Genomic DNA, 19,408 nt, shown 5'->3' with positions numbered 1-19,408 from the left:
AGGAGAGAAGAGAAGAGAAGAGAAGAGAAGAGAAGAGAAGAGAAGAGAAGAGAAGAGAAGAGAAGAGAAGAGAAGAGAAGAGAAAATTATCGTAAGTTGCTATAACCAGAAGGGCGCAGGAGCAGGGGAAGAACATTCAGCATTAGAAAACCATTTTTTCAAAGCAATATTTTTCAACATGAAGACTTCTTTCTACATAACCACACGAAGATCAGACTTCCTATTTAGTTCCATTCCAGCAGCTTAAAGCAATCTTCTGCATTATGACTGACACAAGAAGTGGTTTGGGGGTGACCAGAGAGCTCTACTCTATACCTCCAAATTTCTGAGCAGTCACCAATGTAACCTCCCTCAGGCTGGTGCTTTCTTAAGTCTGTTCATCCTCATGACCATCAGCCGTTGGTCTGTCTGACACTCTCTGTGTAGGGGTTAACTTATTCATCCCTCATAAAAACCGAAAGATACATTGGAATGCAGTGGGGACAAGTTAGCAGGGGTAAACAAAGTTCTCTTGTACTTTTTTTGATTATTTAGTAGTGGTAAAATAAAAGAACCAACTAACAAAAAATGGATTTATGTGTATTTCTACCTTTTCTCCATGCTAAATGAAACCAGGAAAGCCTTTCAATATCTATTCTTTCAAATATTAGCTTTAAAATGAGAATATAAAACCATGTGGCAATGGTTTGCATTTGAATCATTAAAAAATCATGTCTAGATGCCAGTTCTAGAAAGAAATTTACTGGGCAATGAAATTTTAGAGCTTTTGATTTTAAAAGCTGTTTCTTAGATCAAAAATATCAACATTTATTTCTAAAGCTAGTTACTAGAGACAAGTACCTGTTCACTTAGAACAGATAAAAAATACCCTCTGGGCTGGGAGGTTGATAAGTGCCGGGAGGACAGGGAAGCAGTAGGCACCAAGGAATTTCCTTCAGAAGTGACCATGTGTCCATCCACATAAAAGGATTTTTTGAGGGCCAATGGAAGATATCACAGCACTTGGGAGTAGATGATGGGAGTTATTCCCACCCACTTGCTGAGTACCCTGGAAGTTGGTAATCCCTGGATAAACTTCAAAAGGACCAATGGTCTAACCCAGCTGTCCAGAGAGTGCTACAGTATGCTGGGTAGGCCCAAGGAACCACCATAGATTTTTCCTCTAGTGTTTAGAACGTAATTCCCAGGATCTCTATGAAAAACCAGATAGATGTACAGATTTCTAGGGAGGAAATGACAACGGAGATCCAGAGAGTGCCTCTCATATCAAGAACATCAGCTGAGATGTGGGACTATGAGTCCCCAGAAAAAGGAAGATTCCAGAACATATGAGATAAAATACCTCTTCTGGAAACTGTACTTGTATCTCATTCTTCATGCCTCAAACAGTAGATTGGAGCATGACTTAGTCATGGGACAGGTCTTGCTGCTATCTTAGTCCTCAGCCTGGAGTTGGAAGAACTCCGGGAATCTTTGCTTACCTGGCTGTCCTGTGTGCTGCTGGCCTTCCCTTTCATGGGTCTGAGGAAGTTGTACAGAAAGATCAGCAACAATGCCAGAGGGATCATGTAGAGTTCAAAATTCCAGACAGTGACCAAAAACACCTGCCGGGAAAATAAACGAGAGTCCATGACTCTTGGATCAGAGGATGGGAATTTCACGTTGTTGATTCACTGACAGAGTGACAGTAAATTTAGGGATTGCTCAAACAGGGTGAAAGTGTAAATGGATGCAGCCACCGTGGAAACCAGTGCAGCAGTTCCTAAAATACCTAGAAACCGATCAACTATATGCCCAAGCCATACTATTACTGGCATTTACGCAAAGGGTTGTATTTCCTGTTAGAGAGACACATACTCAGCCATGCTCATAGCTGGTCTACTATTCACAGTAGATGACCCATGAAAATAACCTAGATGTTGCTTAACTGGTGAATAGATAATGGAAATGTGCTGCCTATACACAATGGAATTAATTCAGCCGTAAAGATAAATGGAGTTATGAAATGTGCAGGTGAATAAACGGAACTGGGAAGTACACTAAGTGACATAGCTGGACACAGAAGGTCAAAGATGTTACATGTGCTCACATGAATCTTCCTGTCAGCTCTTTAGATTTGCGTGTTTAGCCTGGAGTATCAGGGAACTGGAAAGGGACCGCTGGTTGAGGGTGTTGGGGAGATCTTAGGGAAGAGTGGCTATTAGAACACAAGAGATGTTAAGGGGAAAGAGAGCATAGTCAGGGGGAAGGAGAGGAATGATAAGGGAGGGGAGAGAATCCGGCTGAGGGGAGGATAACTAAAACTGCGGATAACTGAAAAATGATATCCACTGTTTGAAACACTCTAGATGATTGCTATATAGATAGATAGACAGATATATAGATGGTAGATAGATGGATGAAGAGATAATAGATAGATGGTAGATAGGTAGAGAATAGATAGATAGATAGATAGATAGATAGATAGATAGATAGATAGATAGATGATAATATACATACATATATACATTCATACATAAATATATCCACTGTTTGAAACAGATGATTGAAATAGATGATTGCTATATAGATAGATAGACAGATATATAAATGGTAGCTAGATGGATGAAGAGATAATAGATAGATGTAGATAGGTAGAGAATAGATAGATAGATAGATAGATAGATGATAATATACATACATATATACATTCATACATAAATATATCCACTGTTTGAAACAGATGATTGAAATAGATGATTGCTATATAGATAGATAGACAGATATATAAATGGTAGCTAGATGGATGAAGAGATAATAGATAGATGTAGATAGGTAGAGAATAGATAGATAGATAGATAGACAGATAGATGGATAGATAGATGATAATATACATACATATATACATTCATACATAAATATATACATTCATAGATAGAAAGAAATAAAAATGAAGTTTCCTTATACAAGGGATAATGTTCTTCTTAGAAACCTTAGGTCACCAAAAAAAATATAAAGCCCTTTGCCAGGTGTGGGATCCTTCTCCCAAGCTGTTGGTGAGGGAATGTCTACAGATAGTAAAATGATACAGTGTGTTGTCACTGCTCCTGGCTGCTAAGCAGAACTTAATGGGAAAAGTCTATTGCTGAAGACACAACTTCATGGGACACAGACATGGAATGGGACATGGAGAAATAAATGTGGTATTGACCAGGAAGTGTTATTCATGATGGCTGGATTTCATAATATTGGAAGGCACTATGCAGGCTGCTTGGGTACTATAGCCACCAATCAACACGTGTATCAAGCTGTTAACCCTTTGAGCTACAAAAATGACCAGGCTAACAAAATATGCTTATCATACAATAGCGGCACCAACATTGGAGGAGCAACCAGCTATATTCTGACTTGTTTTAAGACCCTCTCCGCAGGAAGAAACACTTGTTTAGGAATACAGATCTAAACAAGAGCACATTATTGGAGAGATCATAGGCTCTAGGGATAGCCTATTGCTATTACTCTAGTAAACGGGTGAGTTTCAAACTGTCCATTCTAGATTCATACTTCAGCCATAAATTAGCGTAGCTCTCAGATACCATCAGAGACACTTCTTCATTTGGGTGACATTGGTTAGTGCAGAAACTAACAACTTGTCAAAGTGCAGAGAACAGGGGCCAGTGGGTTATTAAGTCACAAATGGATTATCTCTATCACAGACCTTTACCCCAAAGCTCAGGGACCACTGCAGAAGAGGTGTCAAGGCAGACTGTAAGAGTCACAGTTTATGGACACTGGAACGAAACAGTGTCTTCTGGATATGGCAGGATTGTTGCACGGATGACCTCACAAAGGCCCTAGCTGAAGATAATCAATCAATGGCTTCTGGGGAAGAAAACTCAGTTTTCTTAAAGGTTGTGGCCTCTGGTCCCTGGTAGGTTGGGTACACTCCAGTCCATGGACCCACACTTTAGAGTCCATGGAGCACAAACTGAACTCATTTTTTTCTTTTTAAGTCCACAAAGTTGAGATGGGGGAGTAGATCTCAAAGGAGTTAGGGTGAGGATCTAAATAAATGTATGAAATCCTCAAAGAAGTAAAAATATAACGTTGAAAGGGATTAAATTTAGAAACAGCTCCCAAAAGGTATAGATGTGGGCACAGATGCATACACAATGAACTCTTAGAGACTATAACAGAATAAAAAGAATATAGGCAGAATTAGCAGGTCATGTTCTGCAAAGTGAGAATATTGTCATATTTCATAACATCACTTTCCTGACAGCCCTATTTAATATTGTTGCTTCTGAATTTTTATGTGTCAAAAATTGGAGAGCCGGCTAAAAGATTCTACGGTCACAGGCCAAATACTGCCATCAGTAAAAATAATTTGAACTAGGGAGAACGGTTATCAATATTTCAAACTACAGGTATTTTATATACATGTATGTTTCTAAAATCCCTTGAAGAACCCTCAAATGAGAAAGCTATGAAATTTTAGGGCTCTTAGAAAATAATTAGATATAACTTCTGATGTAATACAAGACATGCATCACCTGGAGCAATCAGTCTCAGCCTTGGAGACATGTATCCTTTGCTGTGGATGGATGAGCGAGAGTTTCAGGCCCTAAGCTGCAGAATTGGGTGAGAAACACGGGCAAGAGACAGGGTGCTACCTCCAAGGAATCAAAGCGTGAGAGCACAGGAATGCCCTCTTGGGGAAATCACTACAAAACATGAGGCACACTGTCACACATAGTTTATGAGATGAGTCACATGATCTGTATGTATCAGCTTTCAGTGTGCAGAAAAATTCAAGTAAGACTATTTCATCATAAACATAAAAACTTCCTAACCGAAACCAATAATGTTTAAATGCTGAAGACACATTTTACCTAAAATTTAAAAACTTTACAACTATTAAATACCACTTAATTCTTTTAGTTTTGTTTACTCCGCATCCTAAATGTTTTTCTTTCCAAAATCTGGTTATAATTACATGCAAAATCTCTAACTTGAATATATTCATTTTAAAAATTAGCAACCTTGTGGAAGTTTTTCTTGTTGATTCAAATAGTATTTTGTTTAATTAATCTGGGATTTCTAAAATATATTCACATGTGTTGGGGGCTGCAGCCCCCTGGTCCCTTGACTTTCTTTGCCTGCCTCAGACCCTTTGCCTGCTGGAGTGAACTGAGCAAAACAACTTGTTTACCTGTGCCTGCAGCTGCTCTGAGCACAAGACCCTGAAAGCAGGGGATTGGGTTCTGGTGAGGTAAGGCCTACAGCTGAAAGATCCCGAGAGCTGGGGCATCGCTATCAGTTAAGGATCCCTATATAAGCTTCCCTGGCGCACAATAAACTTGGCATTGTTGTATCAAAGATGACCCATGTTCCTGTGTCTCTGTGTGCATAAATTTTAAGTCCCCAGCTTAGTTTCTGGCTAGCGTACTGTCCCGTAGTGCAGGCACTACACACATGAGCTATGTATAAGAAATTTGTTCTGTTTCTTCCTTCCTTGTGTTTGTAACTTGGTTTTTCTTGCTTAATTTCATTGCTCCTACATAAAGAGATATTATTAGGAGAGATATTATTGCCAAATTCCAAACTGTAATGAAAATTGTCCTTTTTTTTTCATTCTTCTACCATTAAGCAAGGTGTTTGCTTTTAGCTTCCACTGTATAAATAATATCATATTAGGAATATGCACAAATCTATTTAGTTTTAATATGGGGAATTTCATCGAGGTACTCCCCTCATTACTGCTCACATCTCTCAGATGTTCTAAAAGCACCCCTTTGCGTCTGCTTCAAATTTAATGGAACATTTTTAAACAATAAGACTTCCATCCATTCTAATAAGGGTTTATTTCAGGAGTGTTATTTAGTAAATCAGTAATGGATGGTGGCTAATTGATAGCTTTGGGGTTGTTTACTTTTCATTTTTGGCGTCTTCTGGAGAAGAATTTTACCTTTCTCATTTTAACACCTTCATAGGATATATTTAACCTAAACAAGAGTTTGAAAAAAAAAATCTATTCATTTGGGGAAACGCCTTCACTGAAGCCTGACTGTCTCTTAATATATGTTATTGTACTGAATTCGTAAAGACAAAAGAAGCTTTACATTGATTCCAATGACATAGTGCTTGATTTTTGTGTCGTTGTCAGATTTTGGAATTAGGCTATTGTGACATCACATAAGCATTCTTCAACACCTTATGACACGTGTTATAGTTTAATATAACTAGATATTTTAAGATGACAAATGACACACAGAACCCTTCAAGTGTTAAGATTTTTTCTGTCATTTTTATGTGCCTTAACTATTTCTCCTTTTCAAATCCAAGATACTTCAGGTAGTTGTTCCCTCTGTTAACACGCCTCTCCGCTGTATTCTTCTCCTCCCCAAAGCAATGGTCTTTCTCAACAAAGGACCCTTTGGGTAATCATTAGAAACTACAGACATTATTGATATGTGTAAAGATACATATTTAGAGAGAATGGCCCAGAGGAAGCATAAAAACAAGAATGACTGCTGAGGATGACGTGGAATGGAGCTTGAACAATTGAAGAATGTATGTATCTATTGGTTGATCAATTGGAAGCACAGGTTTGGGATTGAAGTAGACACTAGTATGTGGTTTAGAATTCAAGATAAAAGCAATGGCTATAGACATAAGTTTGTGTATTATCAGTCTCCAGATAGCATGCAACAGCATCAAATGGGATAACCTTGCAAGGAAACAAACATACAGAAAAAGGACCTGGAAGTGAGCCCTGAGAAGGTTCAAAGGTAGAGTTTTAAAGGACAGGGAAGATAATCACATAGGCCAATGTAAACATACAACACTTTACATAAAAATAAAGTATAAATTTATGTAGCAAAAGCCGGGCGGTGGTGGCGCACGCCTTTAATCCCAGCACTTGGGAGGCAGAGGCAGGCGGATCTCTGTGAGTTCGAGACCAGCCTGGTCTACAAGAGCTAGTTCCAGGACAGGCTCCAAAACCACAGAGAAACCCTGTCTCGAAAAAACCAAAAAAAAAAAAAAAAAAATTCGTAGCAAAATAATCTGGACCATAAGTAGAACACAGCAAAAACCTGTGAGTTAGGATTTATATGATTTGGTGTAAAAAATCTAGGTTTGGGTCTATTACTTGCAATATTGGTTTTGTCTTATTCTGTTTCCCTGGAAAACAAATAGTTTTACTCTGATGTGAAAGAATAAAATCATGACTTTAGCAAAAATATTTCTATAGATAAAGCAGAAATCAAAAAATCTATACTAAGTCTAATGATGTATCTCTGATGTATGTATGGTAATCTATAAAAGACCAATACAGATGAATACCTGTATTGGTCTTTTATAGAAACACATAGGAAGTTGTTGATAACCATTTATAAGCAGACCATGATTTTTTTCCCAAGGAAGCACGTGTAGAAAGAGGCTTGGATCCCAGCTCATGGTACTATGTGGAGGTGAAAAAACACTCAGAAGTCAGGGCCTTAGAGAGGAAGGTACGTCACTGGGGTATGTCTTCAGAGGTTATATTGAGACCATGGCTCCTGTGTGTCTCTCTTTTTGTTTCTTAGAAACCACAAGATGAATCATTCTCCTCCATACATTCCCACTGTAGCTCCAAGCAAAAGGAGTGAGTCAGCATAGACGGACATCTCTGAATTTGTGAAACGACTCAATAAATTGTATGAGTAATGAATAAACAGGATGTCAAAATGTGATGCATTTATACAATGATGCATTATCTTGTGTCATCTATAAAAATGTGAAATTGTAAAATCCCCAGGTAAATGGCCAGATCTGAAAATAGTCATTTAAAGTGAGAGAATCTAGATCCAGATAGATAAATACCTTTTTTATACTCATCTGTGGATGCTATCATTGACTCTTTGGATATATGTATTTAAATTGGCATGATCATACGAGTCAAGAAATGAGAAAGGAGCCATGTTTTCGAGGGAGATAAGATGGAAGGCATGTGGCATGAAGGGGAAATGGGGAAACAATGGAGCTACAAAACCCAAGTGTGTCTGGGGAACAAGGAGGGTCAAGTAGGGATTATGGGGAGGGATAAACAACACTAAACACTTCTGAAAAATCCACATCATAGGCTGTCAAATAAAAGGTCTAATGATAGGAACAAGTTATGTGTCTTGTAGTTTTGGGTCAGCGGGATCATGCAGACCACAACCAAACATGACAAGATATTGCCCTTAGTTTTGGTTACCCTCTAGAACTTGATGTTAAGACCCTATTGCAGAAGATGTCTTATAATAGATTTATAGAACATGGAAAGAGTGAGTTTGTACTGGGTTGGATGCTTAATACCCTACTGACTAGTTATCACATTGTAGGAAAGATTGTTCATTTTACTGAGGGGGAAATAACTCAGAAAATTACAGAACAATATGGCCATCAAAAGTAATGCTGATTGGATTGTTCTTCAAGTCGCAGAAGAAGACATCAAATCTCACATCACTTCCTCTATCAAACCTTCCAAAATTAGGCAATGTTGAATAAAGTAGATAGGAATGGCCTTTCGTGGCAAAACCACAGTCAAGTGGAAGGAATGTCACTCAGTGCTGAGAACTCTTCTATGAATGGAGAAGGAATAAGGATTCCGTCACATTAATTACATGAAGTTAAACCCTGACATTATTTCCCAAATTTACCTGACACATGGAAGCCTTCTCTTTTCCTGTAGTAATACATTAACCCATGAAGCTCTGGCCATTTTACAGCCACTTCAGAACTAAAACTCACTGGCATGGTTATGGACCAAAACATCCACGTTGATCAAACAGGTAAAATGGATGAATAGTATGGGAATCCCAGGTGAGGAATTCTGGGAGTGGATAACTTAAAACACCACTCCTCTCAAAGGGCCCATTTTGAGCACTATCTAATTATTTATGTAAATTTAAGTCTGTCATTGTCCAGCCCTCCAAGCAGTTAAGAGATGGCGAGATGGATGACTTCTTGATACACAGAACTGGAATGGATCTTCAGGTCACTAAACAGAATGAATCTAGTTCATCTTAATGGGTACCATACTCTATGATTTTTTTTCTCACAGTCCATGAGTCAGTAGTACAGTGATGGGAAATAGTGAGAGGTGACCAAGAAGAAACATGAGAGAGGCCCTGTGTGTCACTGGGACAGTTCAACATCGTGAGGATGGCATTCTTTCCTTGCCTACTGTAGGAAGAGCTCACTGAAACTACCCAGCACACGCCACAACTGGAAAAAGAGGAATCAGTCTCACACTGGAGTTAATAATATCAGAATCCCAATTCAGACATGGTACATTTGTGATTATATATGGTATCACTAAGAAAAAGCAGGGGTTATTGAAACTCTTTACAAAATGTTTTTGTTTTTGTGAGATTTAAATATATTTCACAAAGAGAAGTTGTATTTTTAAATGTCCGTGATATAAACCCATACATTTAAATATAACTAACTGCTTCAATCATTCTGTAATAGTCAATTGGTTCCTTTCCATGGACGCATACTCAGCCACAGTGGACCAAATGTAACCCGAACCATTTCCCAGCTTCTGAGTCTAGACCCAGATTATTTAATGTTTCTATTTCCTAAATGATTCATAATGCTTTTCCCCAGATCTCTTTCACAAGAGGACCAACATCATCAACAAAGTCTTAGTGCTCAGCATGCTGTCCTCCTGCTCACAGCCTGTTACATCTTCCCACCCTACAGAGTTTTAGACTAAGTATGGAGAATTCTTAGTTTGCTAGTCAAGGCCCATTAAATCAAATAATGGCCTAAACTTGCAGTTTTCAGTACTTACCCTCTCTGTGTATCCTACCCTAGCCTCTAAATTCCAAGATATAAATCTGTGCAACTCAAAAGTAACCTCCTCTGTTTCTCTTCCCAGTGTGTTTATTTAAATTATCCCCAGGAACATTCATTTTCCCTTTTCACCACTTGTTCTACATGGAACACACCATGCTTTTCTACCAGAGAAGAAGCACATAGACTTTTATTGTATCATGGTTACTTTTGTACATGTGTATTTTTAACTTCAGAATTATCTGTTCTTTGGATTAAGAGATCATAAATGACTTTTTGTCTGTGTATCAGTGTATCATAGTAAACAAAAGATGGAATTAGCCCGTCACAGATACACAAACACTGGTTGAATCGAATTGGGAGATCAAAATGTAAACACCGCAATAAAGATCTAGGCAAGTTTTACTTGTGGTCACTCATCTGCAGTAGGGCCATGGTATAAGGGTGTGAAAAGAGCACAGTGGTCTGGAGGAAATCTGCACCACAAGCTGAACTGTGGGCTTTTACTACCATGACACCAGGAGCAGGGCTTGAAAATCTGTGGAGTGTATGGACTCCTAATGCCACGCCAACGTGACTCAATGAGGGGTATGTTGGTGCCTTGGAAAGTGGGCATATGTGACATCTGAGGATGGCTAGGTCCAAAGGAAACTCCATTTCCCCAAATACCAAAAGGTATCTCAAATATATATGAATAAGTTCAACCTGGACTATAAAAGGGAAGACTTTTGTAGGTTAGACAAAAGCCAGCATCCCTCAGGAATCTGTGAAGCTAGTCTCTTCCTCCCCCACCCACTAAAAGAAGTCATTTCCTCTTCTCACTTGAAGAAGGGACAAATGGCTGCCTATGGTGGTGTCTATGAGCATACCAAAGTATATACTGGCCTCTGGGTTCCTCAGTATCACAAGTACCAGTTGTACATTTCAAAGTCCATACTAGCCATCCTACCCCTTCCCATCTCCTCCCCTACCTTAGAGTCCCTCCAGGTCACTGGGCTTCCCTCATCACCACCACAGCTACTCCTTCTTGGTGTGGGAGATCCTTCTGTCTCTGTGTTGCTTTTATTGGCTAAGGAATAAAGAACTGCTTTGAGCCTATGGCAGGGAAGAACAGAACTAGGCGGGAAAAGCTAGGCTGTATGCTGGGAAGAAGGGCAGACTTAGGAAGATACAATGGAGCTGCCACTGGAGATAGACATGTTGAAACTTTGCTGGTAAGCCACTACCATATGGCGATACACAGATTAATAGAAATGGGTTAAATTAAGATGCAAGAGTTAGCCAATAAGAAGCTAGAGCTAATGGGCCAAACAGTGATTTAATTAATACAGTTTCTATGTGGTTATTTTGGTTCTGGGTGGCCGGGATGAACAAGGGGCTCTCTCCCCCAACACCTTATGTTCCTGCTACTGTTTTGCTCTATCCCCCTCCCCCACCTCCCTCCTGCTTCTCTCATGACCAGGTTCAGTCTGCTGGCCATGTTCTATCTCCTTCTTCTCCTCTGGATGTCTTTCTCTTATATCTATAATAAAAGCCTTCCCCTTAAGCATACCATGGAGTGGCCATATTATCACATTATACAGCTTGTTTCCATTCTAATCTGGGTTCTGCAGAGCTACCCAACCTGGAACTCACTATATAAACTAGTTATAGCCTCCACTTCGCAGTGGTATTTCTGTCTCTTCCTCCCTGTGGAGATGCAATATTCTGACAATATCTCTTACATCCTAAGAGGCTGCAATTTGAGCTGGATCTCACAGCCAAAGTTAATAATACACCTTGGAGTCACTTAAGCTAAAGACTGCTATCCTTGTGTTTACTTAGCCTGTTTAACCTGCCTTTAAGAGAACTCTGTAGCAATCAACCTTACTTCTCTTGGATTTCCATGCGATCAACTTTGATAACCTACGCTAATGTATAGCTGCAATCTTAAATTAGGCATCTCCTAGGCCCCTAGCCCAGAAAATGCATGCGCATCATTTCTTGAAAGTTTCAAATACAGAGGCTGAAATCAACTTCATGAAACAAACCAGAAAAAATGAAAGCAACAATTTTTGATAATGGTTGACCAACATTGATGTTCGTTATCTGGGTCAGCTGGGATCATTTGGAGTCAATGATTTAAGCCCTTGTAAAATTGTTAAGTATTTCAGTAAAGTATCCTATTTCTTCTCCAGACAGATAGAAGGGGATGGACAGAGATACAGATGCAGGTACAGATGCAGACTCATTCAACAGAGAGAGGGCAGAAACCACGGGGAGCATGAAGTAGAGAGTTCAAATCCGCACTTGCTCTTAGTTAACTGACTCCTAGGGGAAGTGCTTTGATTTCTTCCCTTCACGCAACAGCAGTGCTTTTCTTACTGAAAACTCAGAGTTAATCACTCATGCATATAATCCACACATTTCCCAAGTCCTAGATTACAGGAATATGCCACCGATATGCTCATTTCTCATTCAGTAATCTCCCCATGTTCTTTCTGGGAAAATAGCCTCACTTTGATGTCTGTGATGTCTGCATGATGTTTATGGCCCTTGTGTGCTGTACAGTTCTTGATGCTTCCCATTTCACTCATGGTCCCAAAACAATCTCCACATCACACATAAAGGACTGACCACTAAACTGAAGGAAAGGAAAGACATGTATCTAGTGCGCAGTAACTGCTGGCTCTCCCCTGCAATATTCATAATTTCAAGTCTACAATCAGACAATAAATTTCTCATTATGAATTTTTGTCAAAGTCAGTAATTGAGCAGTTGAGAGCCTGATTTCGAGAAATACATTATTTTCACTGTCATCAGCAAGTTTCCTATTCTCATTCAAGAAAGGGATGGAAACTTCTTACATCTCTATGTATTCTTCGACGAAGCTTGGGTATCCGAAGAGGTCAAAACCCAAGAGTTCCCCTGTGTGAACTGGTGAGGGTCTCGCTCCTTTCGGAAGCACTGTTTTAGACTGCTTGGTATCCCCACTGGAGGGGATGAAAGAGGTCCACTCTAATCATACTGCAGCTGGACAAGGCTCGTTGGGAAAGGGCTCTCTGTCCAAAGTCAGAGACCAGCACGCTGTCACTATGACTAAAGTTGAACCATTAACAGTCCTTGGTCCTTCAGGTTCCTAGAATGATCAGAAGAAAGACAAGGTATGGGCAGGTTCAATATCAACTAGGTAAAGCTGATGGTTAGCAGGAGTGGGACACGAGAGCCCAGGGGTTCCCTTGGCTGAACGACCCCATCTGCAGCTTAGCTTCTGGGACTGAAAGCAGCAGGACTATATAGGGCATCTGCACCAAACCTGCTTAGGATACATTGAGTCTGCTGAATTACAAGGGCCTCTCCCAGAGTGAGCAGTGAGTGGTGTGTTGTGTAGCGAAGTAGAATTTCTTTCGCAATTCTACCACGTATGTTTCGGAGTGCCTCTTTGAGTATTGTTTTTGATTAATTAGAAAGGAAAATTGTGCTTGCGTCAGAGCCTCCCATACCTGACACTGAAGACATATGTGTTGCCCAGATTTGGGATTGGCCTTTCTCAGATAGGCACATTCAGGAGGTTTTAAACTATGCATCAGCAGGAGCTCAGGAAATCCCCTCCTGAAGTAAGGATTCCCTTGTAAATCAGGAAACCATCCAAAAGGCCTCACAGCACAGTACCCATACCCCTGTCTATATTCAACCCAGAAATCTTTTCCTCACCAACAGGAAAGTTCAAGTCTAGTCAAAACAGAATAAGCACACATTCAACTGTGACCTAGCAGGCGGAAAATCTGTCGCATCATGTAAAAAAAGAAACGGGCCTTTGCCTAGATGAAGGGAGACAACGAGGATCCTATTTAAACATCTTCTGAATTCTATCGAATGTGTTTGTTACACCAAAGGACAAAAATACTACTCTTTAAAAAATTTTTATTGAATGCTTGTGGATTTCACATGATGCAACCCAATCCCGCTCATCTCTCCATGTCCTCGCTTGTATTCTCTGCCCTTGCAGCCTCCCCCCCCACCAAAAAAAACCCAAACTTTAAAAGTAAAACCAAATAATAAAACAAAACAAAAATAAACAAACAAGCAAAAAATAAATTAAATAACAACAAAAAAATAAGACTAGGAGGTAACCCACCCCAATCCCCACCTCATCTCTAAACTGCTAGAGCATGAGAAGGGGCCTGACCTGCAGAACTAAAGCCGTAGGATCCCCAGGACACAAGGCAATAATACGATATCCAAGAGGAATCCCAGTGAGGACCCAGAATGGAGGTGTAGCAGAAGCCAGAGGCCTCAAACCAGACCATTAACTCCTTGCAGTGAACACTCACAAGTAAAGCTGGATGGACTAAAGGGTGTACTGTGTGACTCACTGGGCCACACAATAGCATCCACGCTGAGATTTTTTTTTAATATTACATTTAATAGCAAGAGTAGAAAATAAAGTCCCTTTTTTTTTTTTGCAACTAGCTTAGAAACAGAACCCTTTGAAAAGATCAAGAAATGCAACTATTTCCAGGGTATCTTTAAAAGCCGAGAGGCAGATGTCCGGGTAGCACCAAAGCCAGGAGACTGCTTAACAGAGCTACTCCCTGTACAGCCTCAAATTAGGAGTGACACCGAGACCAGGGACTGTCTAAACCATCGCCACCTGTTTGCCCTCAAAAATCAATTAAAGTCACATTTTCATAGCGGCCACATTCTAACCGATAAAATGCAGACAGCTCCATCCTCCCGTTCCCTGAGTTACTCCCAGCGAACCAACATGCCAGAAACCTGCATCTTTAGTCTCACCTCACCTCCCTGTTCATAGCTGTATGAACTCTCAGCAGTAAGAGCAGCTCCGGGGAGCTGGGGGTGGGGCAGTGGTGAGACTGGGCAAGAGAGAGCAAGATGAGGGGAGCCAGAGGAGGGGAGGAATGCCAGCTCCTGTCCGCTGCATATCAAGAAGAAATCTACCTCTTCTGAGTGAACTACATCGTTTCTTCAAAGGGTCTTTTTGCTTCTCCTTTTCTTTTCTTCCCCCCCCCTCCCACCTTCAAAACGGAGTTCGGCGCTGCATTCTCCGAGCAATAGAGGAGCTCCAACTTTGGAAGTTGAAAGCGAGGGCAGAAAAGCCATCACAAGTGTTTGAGTAATTAAACAAATATGCATAATGAACCATATGCCCGAAGGGCCTGTTCTTCATGTGGGCCAGATTTTTGTTTGAATTTTTAATTTTTATATACAGATGAAACATTCAGTGCAATCTACCCACAGTTAGAGATAACACACACACAGAGAGAAAACTGTGTGAGAAGAAGTTCACCACGTCGAAGCAGCAGAGGCCGGAGAGCCTGGAGAAGCGCCCTCCCTCAAGCAATTGCTCCTGTCATCCGCTTAGCGTCTTCAAGGCACACACGCAATGCACACACTGACAGCTTTATTCGGGATGAGTACACTGCCGTGTTGTCGAAGGAGATGTGTGAAAATCCCAAGGGGAAAGCAACGATTCCTTTTTTTAAAAAAATTCCTTCCCCACCCATCACTCAGTAGCATCGTGAATCCCGGGGAATCCTCCCAGGTCTCTTTCGCACACGACATAAATAGTATACTGTGGGCTTCAGGCCATATTTGCAAGCCGTATGCATAGCTGGGGCTGCTCTAAGAGGGAGCCGCACCGCTCGGTGATGCAACGGTGCCCAGTGAGGAGAGAACGTCCAGGGTGGTATCGAGACCTGCGCTCCCCACTCCTACAGCCACACAGATTACAGACGTGACACACCCATACCAATGCTCCCTAAACGGCCTTGTGAAAGAATCAGTCAAGCCTTCATTTTAGGTTTTTGCTGTCATTTAGGAATGATCACATTTGTAGTAGTAGGAGCAGCGGGGCTGCGTCCCCAGCACCCGGCCACCCACACGGCTAGCTTAGCTTATGTCCCGAAATAATTACACGGAAACGGTATTCTTTTAAACACTGCCTGGCCCCATTAGTTCCAGCCTCTTATTGGCTAGCTCTTACATATTGACCTAACCCATTTCTATTAATCTGTGCAGCCCACGAGCTGGCTTACCAGGAAAGATCTTAACCTGCGTCTGCCTGGAGTGGGAGAATCATGGCGACTCCTTGACTCAGCTTCTTTCTCCCAGCATTCTGTTCTGTTTACTCCGCCTACCTAGGGGTTGGCCTATCAAATGGGTCTAGGCAGTTTCTTTATTAATAAGAAATCACTCCCACATCACACATTGCTTCATGGGCTCCCAGGTATACAAGATTCCATAAACATACCCCAAAGCTGGTAGAAGTGGGCTTGCATGCTAAGTGAAATTTGCAGTGTCCTTCTGGACAGAGCTATCAGGTGCTATTTGTGGAACCGTCTTGTTACCATTTTAGAATCTGTCTGGCTGTGTGCGTTCTTGTGTGTGCATGCACGCCTACGCGTGTGAGTGTGTGTTTCAGAGTACCAGTACTAGGTAGGTGTGTATTTGTGTACGTGTGTGGTTTGGTAATGGAGGAAATCCAGAGACATTAACGCTCACACTCCCCCCCCCCATGCTTGTTTAACTGATCTACTGATCGGACCCCAATACAAACTGCCGGGCAGCATTTCGGCACAGAGAAGAGATGGTGAAAACACACTGGGCCAGGAATCAGTGCAGAGCTTTGGACCTGTGTGAAGGCCCCATGGGGCACAGTGGCGCTCTCCTCACAAGGTAAACTCCATGGGATTTAAAGAGCAAGTAGGAACCATGCTGTAAGCATCATCTCTGGTTTCCTTCCTCCCTCATTAGAGACGTGGGCCGTCCAACCTGGTGGGGGATCGAGTGGTCTAGGTGGGAAGACAGATACACTTCAACTGCAGCAGAAGACAAAAAAAAAAAAAAAAAAAAAAAAACTGCCAGGGAGCACCACCTCCTCTGATGGCTTAAATCCTGTAAGGGTGTGCGTGAGCAATTAGAGAGGGTGTGTAATCTTTGCAGAGTGCATTAACATTCCCGACCTCCCAGACAATAGATCAGACCTCAGACACATAATGCTTCCCTAAGGCTTTTTAGCCAGTGTATTTGATCTCTTAGTCACTCGGGCCCCTGATACTAAAGGTATCATCCACCTCCAAAGCATTATTCTTGGGCAACTGTGACCACTGCAGAGGCTGGACTTCAATCAAGCAGAGAGCTGGATTGTCCCTACAATCCTCAGCAAGATACCACACCCTCCCCATTTTTTTTTTCCAAGCTACCAGGCTGGTTCTGTAAAAGTAAATGAGTTATATGAATATGCATAGGTCATTTGGTGGTCACAAGACAGGGATGGGATTACCCCCCCCCCAAAAAAAACACACCATGCTTTTGCCCTTAAAATTAGCTTCATAATAGATCTGCTGAAGGAAACCTCGCAAGAGTGATAGACAGCACAGTTACATGCAAAAGACGGGGGCGGGGATCACATACAGTCCTTACCCTAGTACTTTAAAATCAACTTCTATCCTGAAGGCTTCTGGGCAAGACAACTGGTCAAGCAGTAACCTATTTCCCGATGAAGGCATCCTCGCTGCCTGCTAATCTCACAGAGGAAGCTTGGCTTTCACCATTTATTATAAACATTTTCGAGAATTGCTTACCACGACATATTTTTAATGGATTAGATTCTGGTCAGCTGCTAACAGAGCAGAGAACTGAATATTCTTCATACGGAGGCTGTAAAATAGGTTTTCAGGGGGTCGGACTTGCCTTCCCCTAGTCTCCCTCATGAGTAATTGAAAGAGCAATTGAAACAGAATATAAGAAATCTGGTTTCTTCTCTCTCTCTCTCTCTCTCTCTCTCTCTCTCTCTCTCTCTCTCTCTCTCTCTCTTTCTTTTCTCCCCCTTTTCTATTACAAGACGATCTGGATTTAAGGGACCAGTAGACCAGACCTTATTGTGTTTTGAACTTTATCATAAGACTTAGCAGACAGTTCTGAAGAAAGACGACAGAAATGCAGATATTTTCCCCAGGACCATCACAGTTGTCCGCTGATGACATGCAACTTCTAAAGCCTAAAGCATTAAAGCAAACTAATTCCATTTCCTTAGAATCATGTCAGTTCACTCAGAAAATGTGCGCTGCAAGGATTTTGTTTTGTTTTATTTTTTAAATGAGGCTGCAAAAAAATAGGAGAGCCGAAATTAGCTTTATGCTCAAGCAAATCGCGCTAGAGTAGTGTCTTCACGCTGAAAACTAAAACATTGCAGATGAATATGTGCCTTTGCAAAATCTGCAATTGAAGAACTTCTGAACCTTAACCTGCTTGAGAGAAAGAAATCTTGACTCTTTAAGTCATTAACTTTGCCTTTACAGTTCCTAATGCCCCAAAAGAAGCAATGAGAGAAACTGAAATGTTCTTATATCTGCTATACATTTTCTAATTGAGGACAATTGTTTGTGCTGTAATTTTCACAGGAGATAATATCTTTTAAGAAATCTATAATTCTGAGAACATTGAAATTAACCTTAATTAGGCAAGTTAGAAAATACCCCTTATAGCAACTGAGTTTAGTATTACATTTAAATATGTGTCTTTGTATACACACAGAAAAAGAGAGAGAGAGAGACAGAGACAGAGAAAGAGATTGTCTAAACAAGCAATAATGTGTAACTTTACCTAAAAGTTATGTAAAAATAAAATTCAATACAAATAGGCAAGGCATGTGATTGACACAGAAAATCTGGACTACTCTGACAGTGATCTAGATTCTACCCCTTCTGCATGGTCATAATCAGGCTACATAACGTGAGAGAAAATGATTGCAAAAACGGAGCAGAAAATTACACAACATGGAAATTAAATTTTTTAAATGGATGTAATAATTTCTGTTTACAGATTATTGTATCAAATTAAAAATAAATTGCTGGAATTAAAATCCCCACGTAGTCAACAGAAAAGTACCTTGGGATTTTCCTCATTTGTGGGCTTCTGCCGCCACCTGCAGGATTTTAAATAACGCAGACAGGCAGCAAGCAGCTTGCCCGTTCTTTTTTATGTCCTTTCCTCTTTTTTTCTTTCCTTTTTTTTTTCTGTTTTTTCCAACTTGTCTTTGTGTGCATGTGCAGGGGAAGGTGTGTGTGTGTGTGTGTGTGTGTGTGTGTCGGGGGGTAAGGGGCAGTACATAAATATTATTCTTTGGTAGCAGTTACATTTTTTTTAAAATTTAAAAATCACAATAAAAGGCAAAAGTAAGAATACTCGAAGAGAGTCCTCCATTTAAGGAGGGCTCCAGCAGCTACATTCAAACACAACATGCTTTTTGTTCCTATCACGCAAACTAAAATGGGGGTGGCAGAGACAGCATATAGAATTTCCTTCTGAAAAAGAAATTCCTTCTGTATTCATTTTTCAGGAAAACAGTTCATTTTGGGGAATAATTTACAAACTATTTCTGAATGCTCTATCTAGATCCATCCAGAACAGGGGCAATATTACTATTAGCAAACACTCAGTATTCTGCTGGTTTGAAAATGGAAGGCATATTTTAAAATATGTTTCAGAAATGATGATTGTAGACCAATGAGTGAAGAACAGGGTTTTTTCTTTTTCTTTTCTTTTCCTTCTCTTCTCTTCTCTTCTCTTTCCTCCCTCCCTCCCTCCCTCCCTCCCT

At 40.7% G+C, this 19,408-nt stretch overlaps 1 protein-coding gene across 1 annotated transcript in view; it reads right to left on the bottom strand.

Moving 5' to 3' along the window:
* Mctp2 (multiple C2 and transmembrane domain containing 2) overlaps positions 1-19,408 on the bottom strand; it is a 172,322-nt gene that overhangs the window by 39,682 nt on the left and 113,232 nt on the right. The window contains exon 17 of the mRNA XM_005357761.2: positions 1,482-1,604. Coding sequence (XP_005357818.1) covers positions 1,482-1,604 — 123 coding nt within the window. The remainder of the gene's footprint in view (positions 1-1,481; positions 1,605-19,408) is intronic.

Source organism: Microtus ochrogaster, chromosome 22 (assembly GCF_000317375.1).
Source record: "Microtus ochrogaster isolate Prairie Vole_2 chromosome 22, MicOch1.0, whole genome shotgun sequence".
Lineage (NCBI taxonomy): Eukaryota > Metazoa > Chordata > Mammalia > Rodentia > Cricetidae > Microtus > Microtus ochrogaster.
Note: the sequence above shows the minus strand (reverse complement) of the source record. Positions and strands in the feature narration are given on the sequence as shown.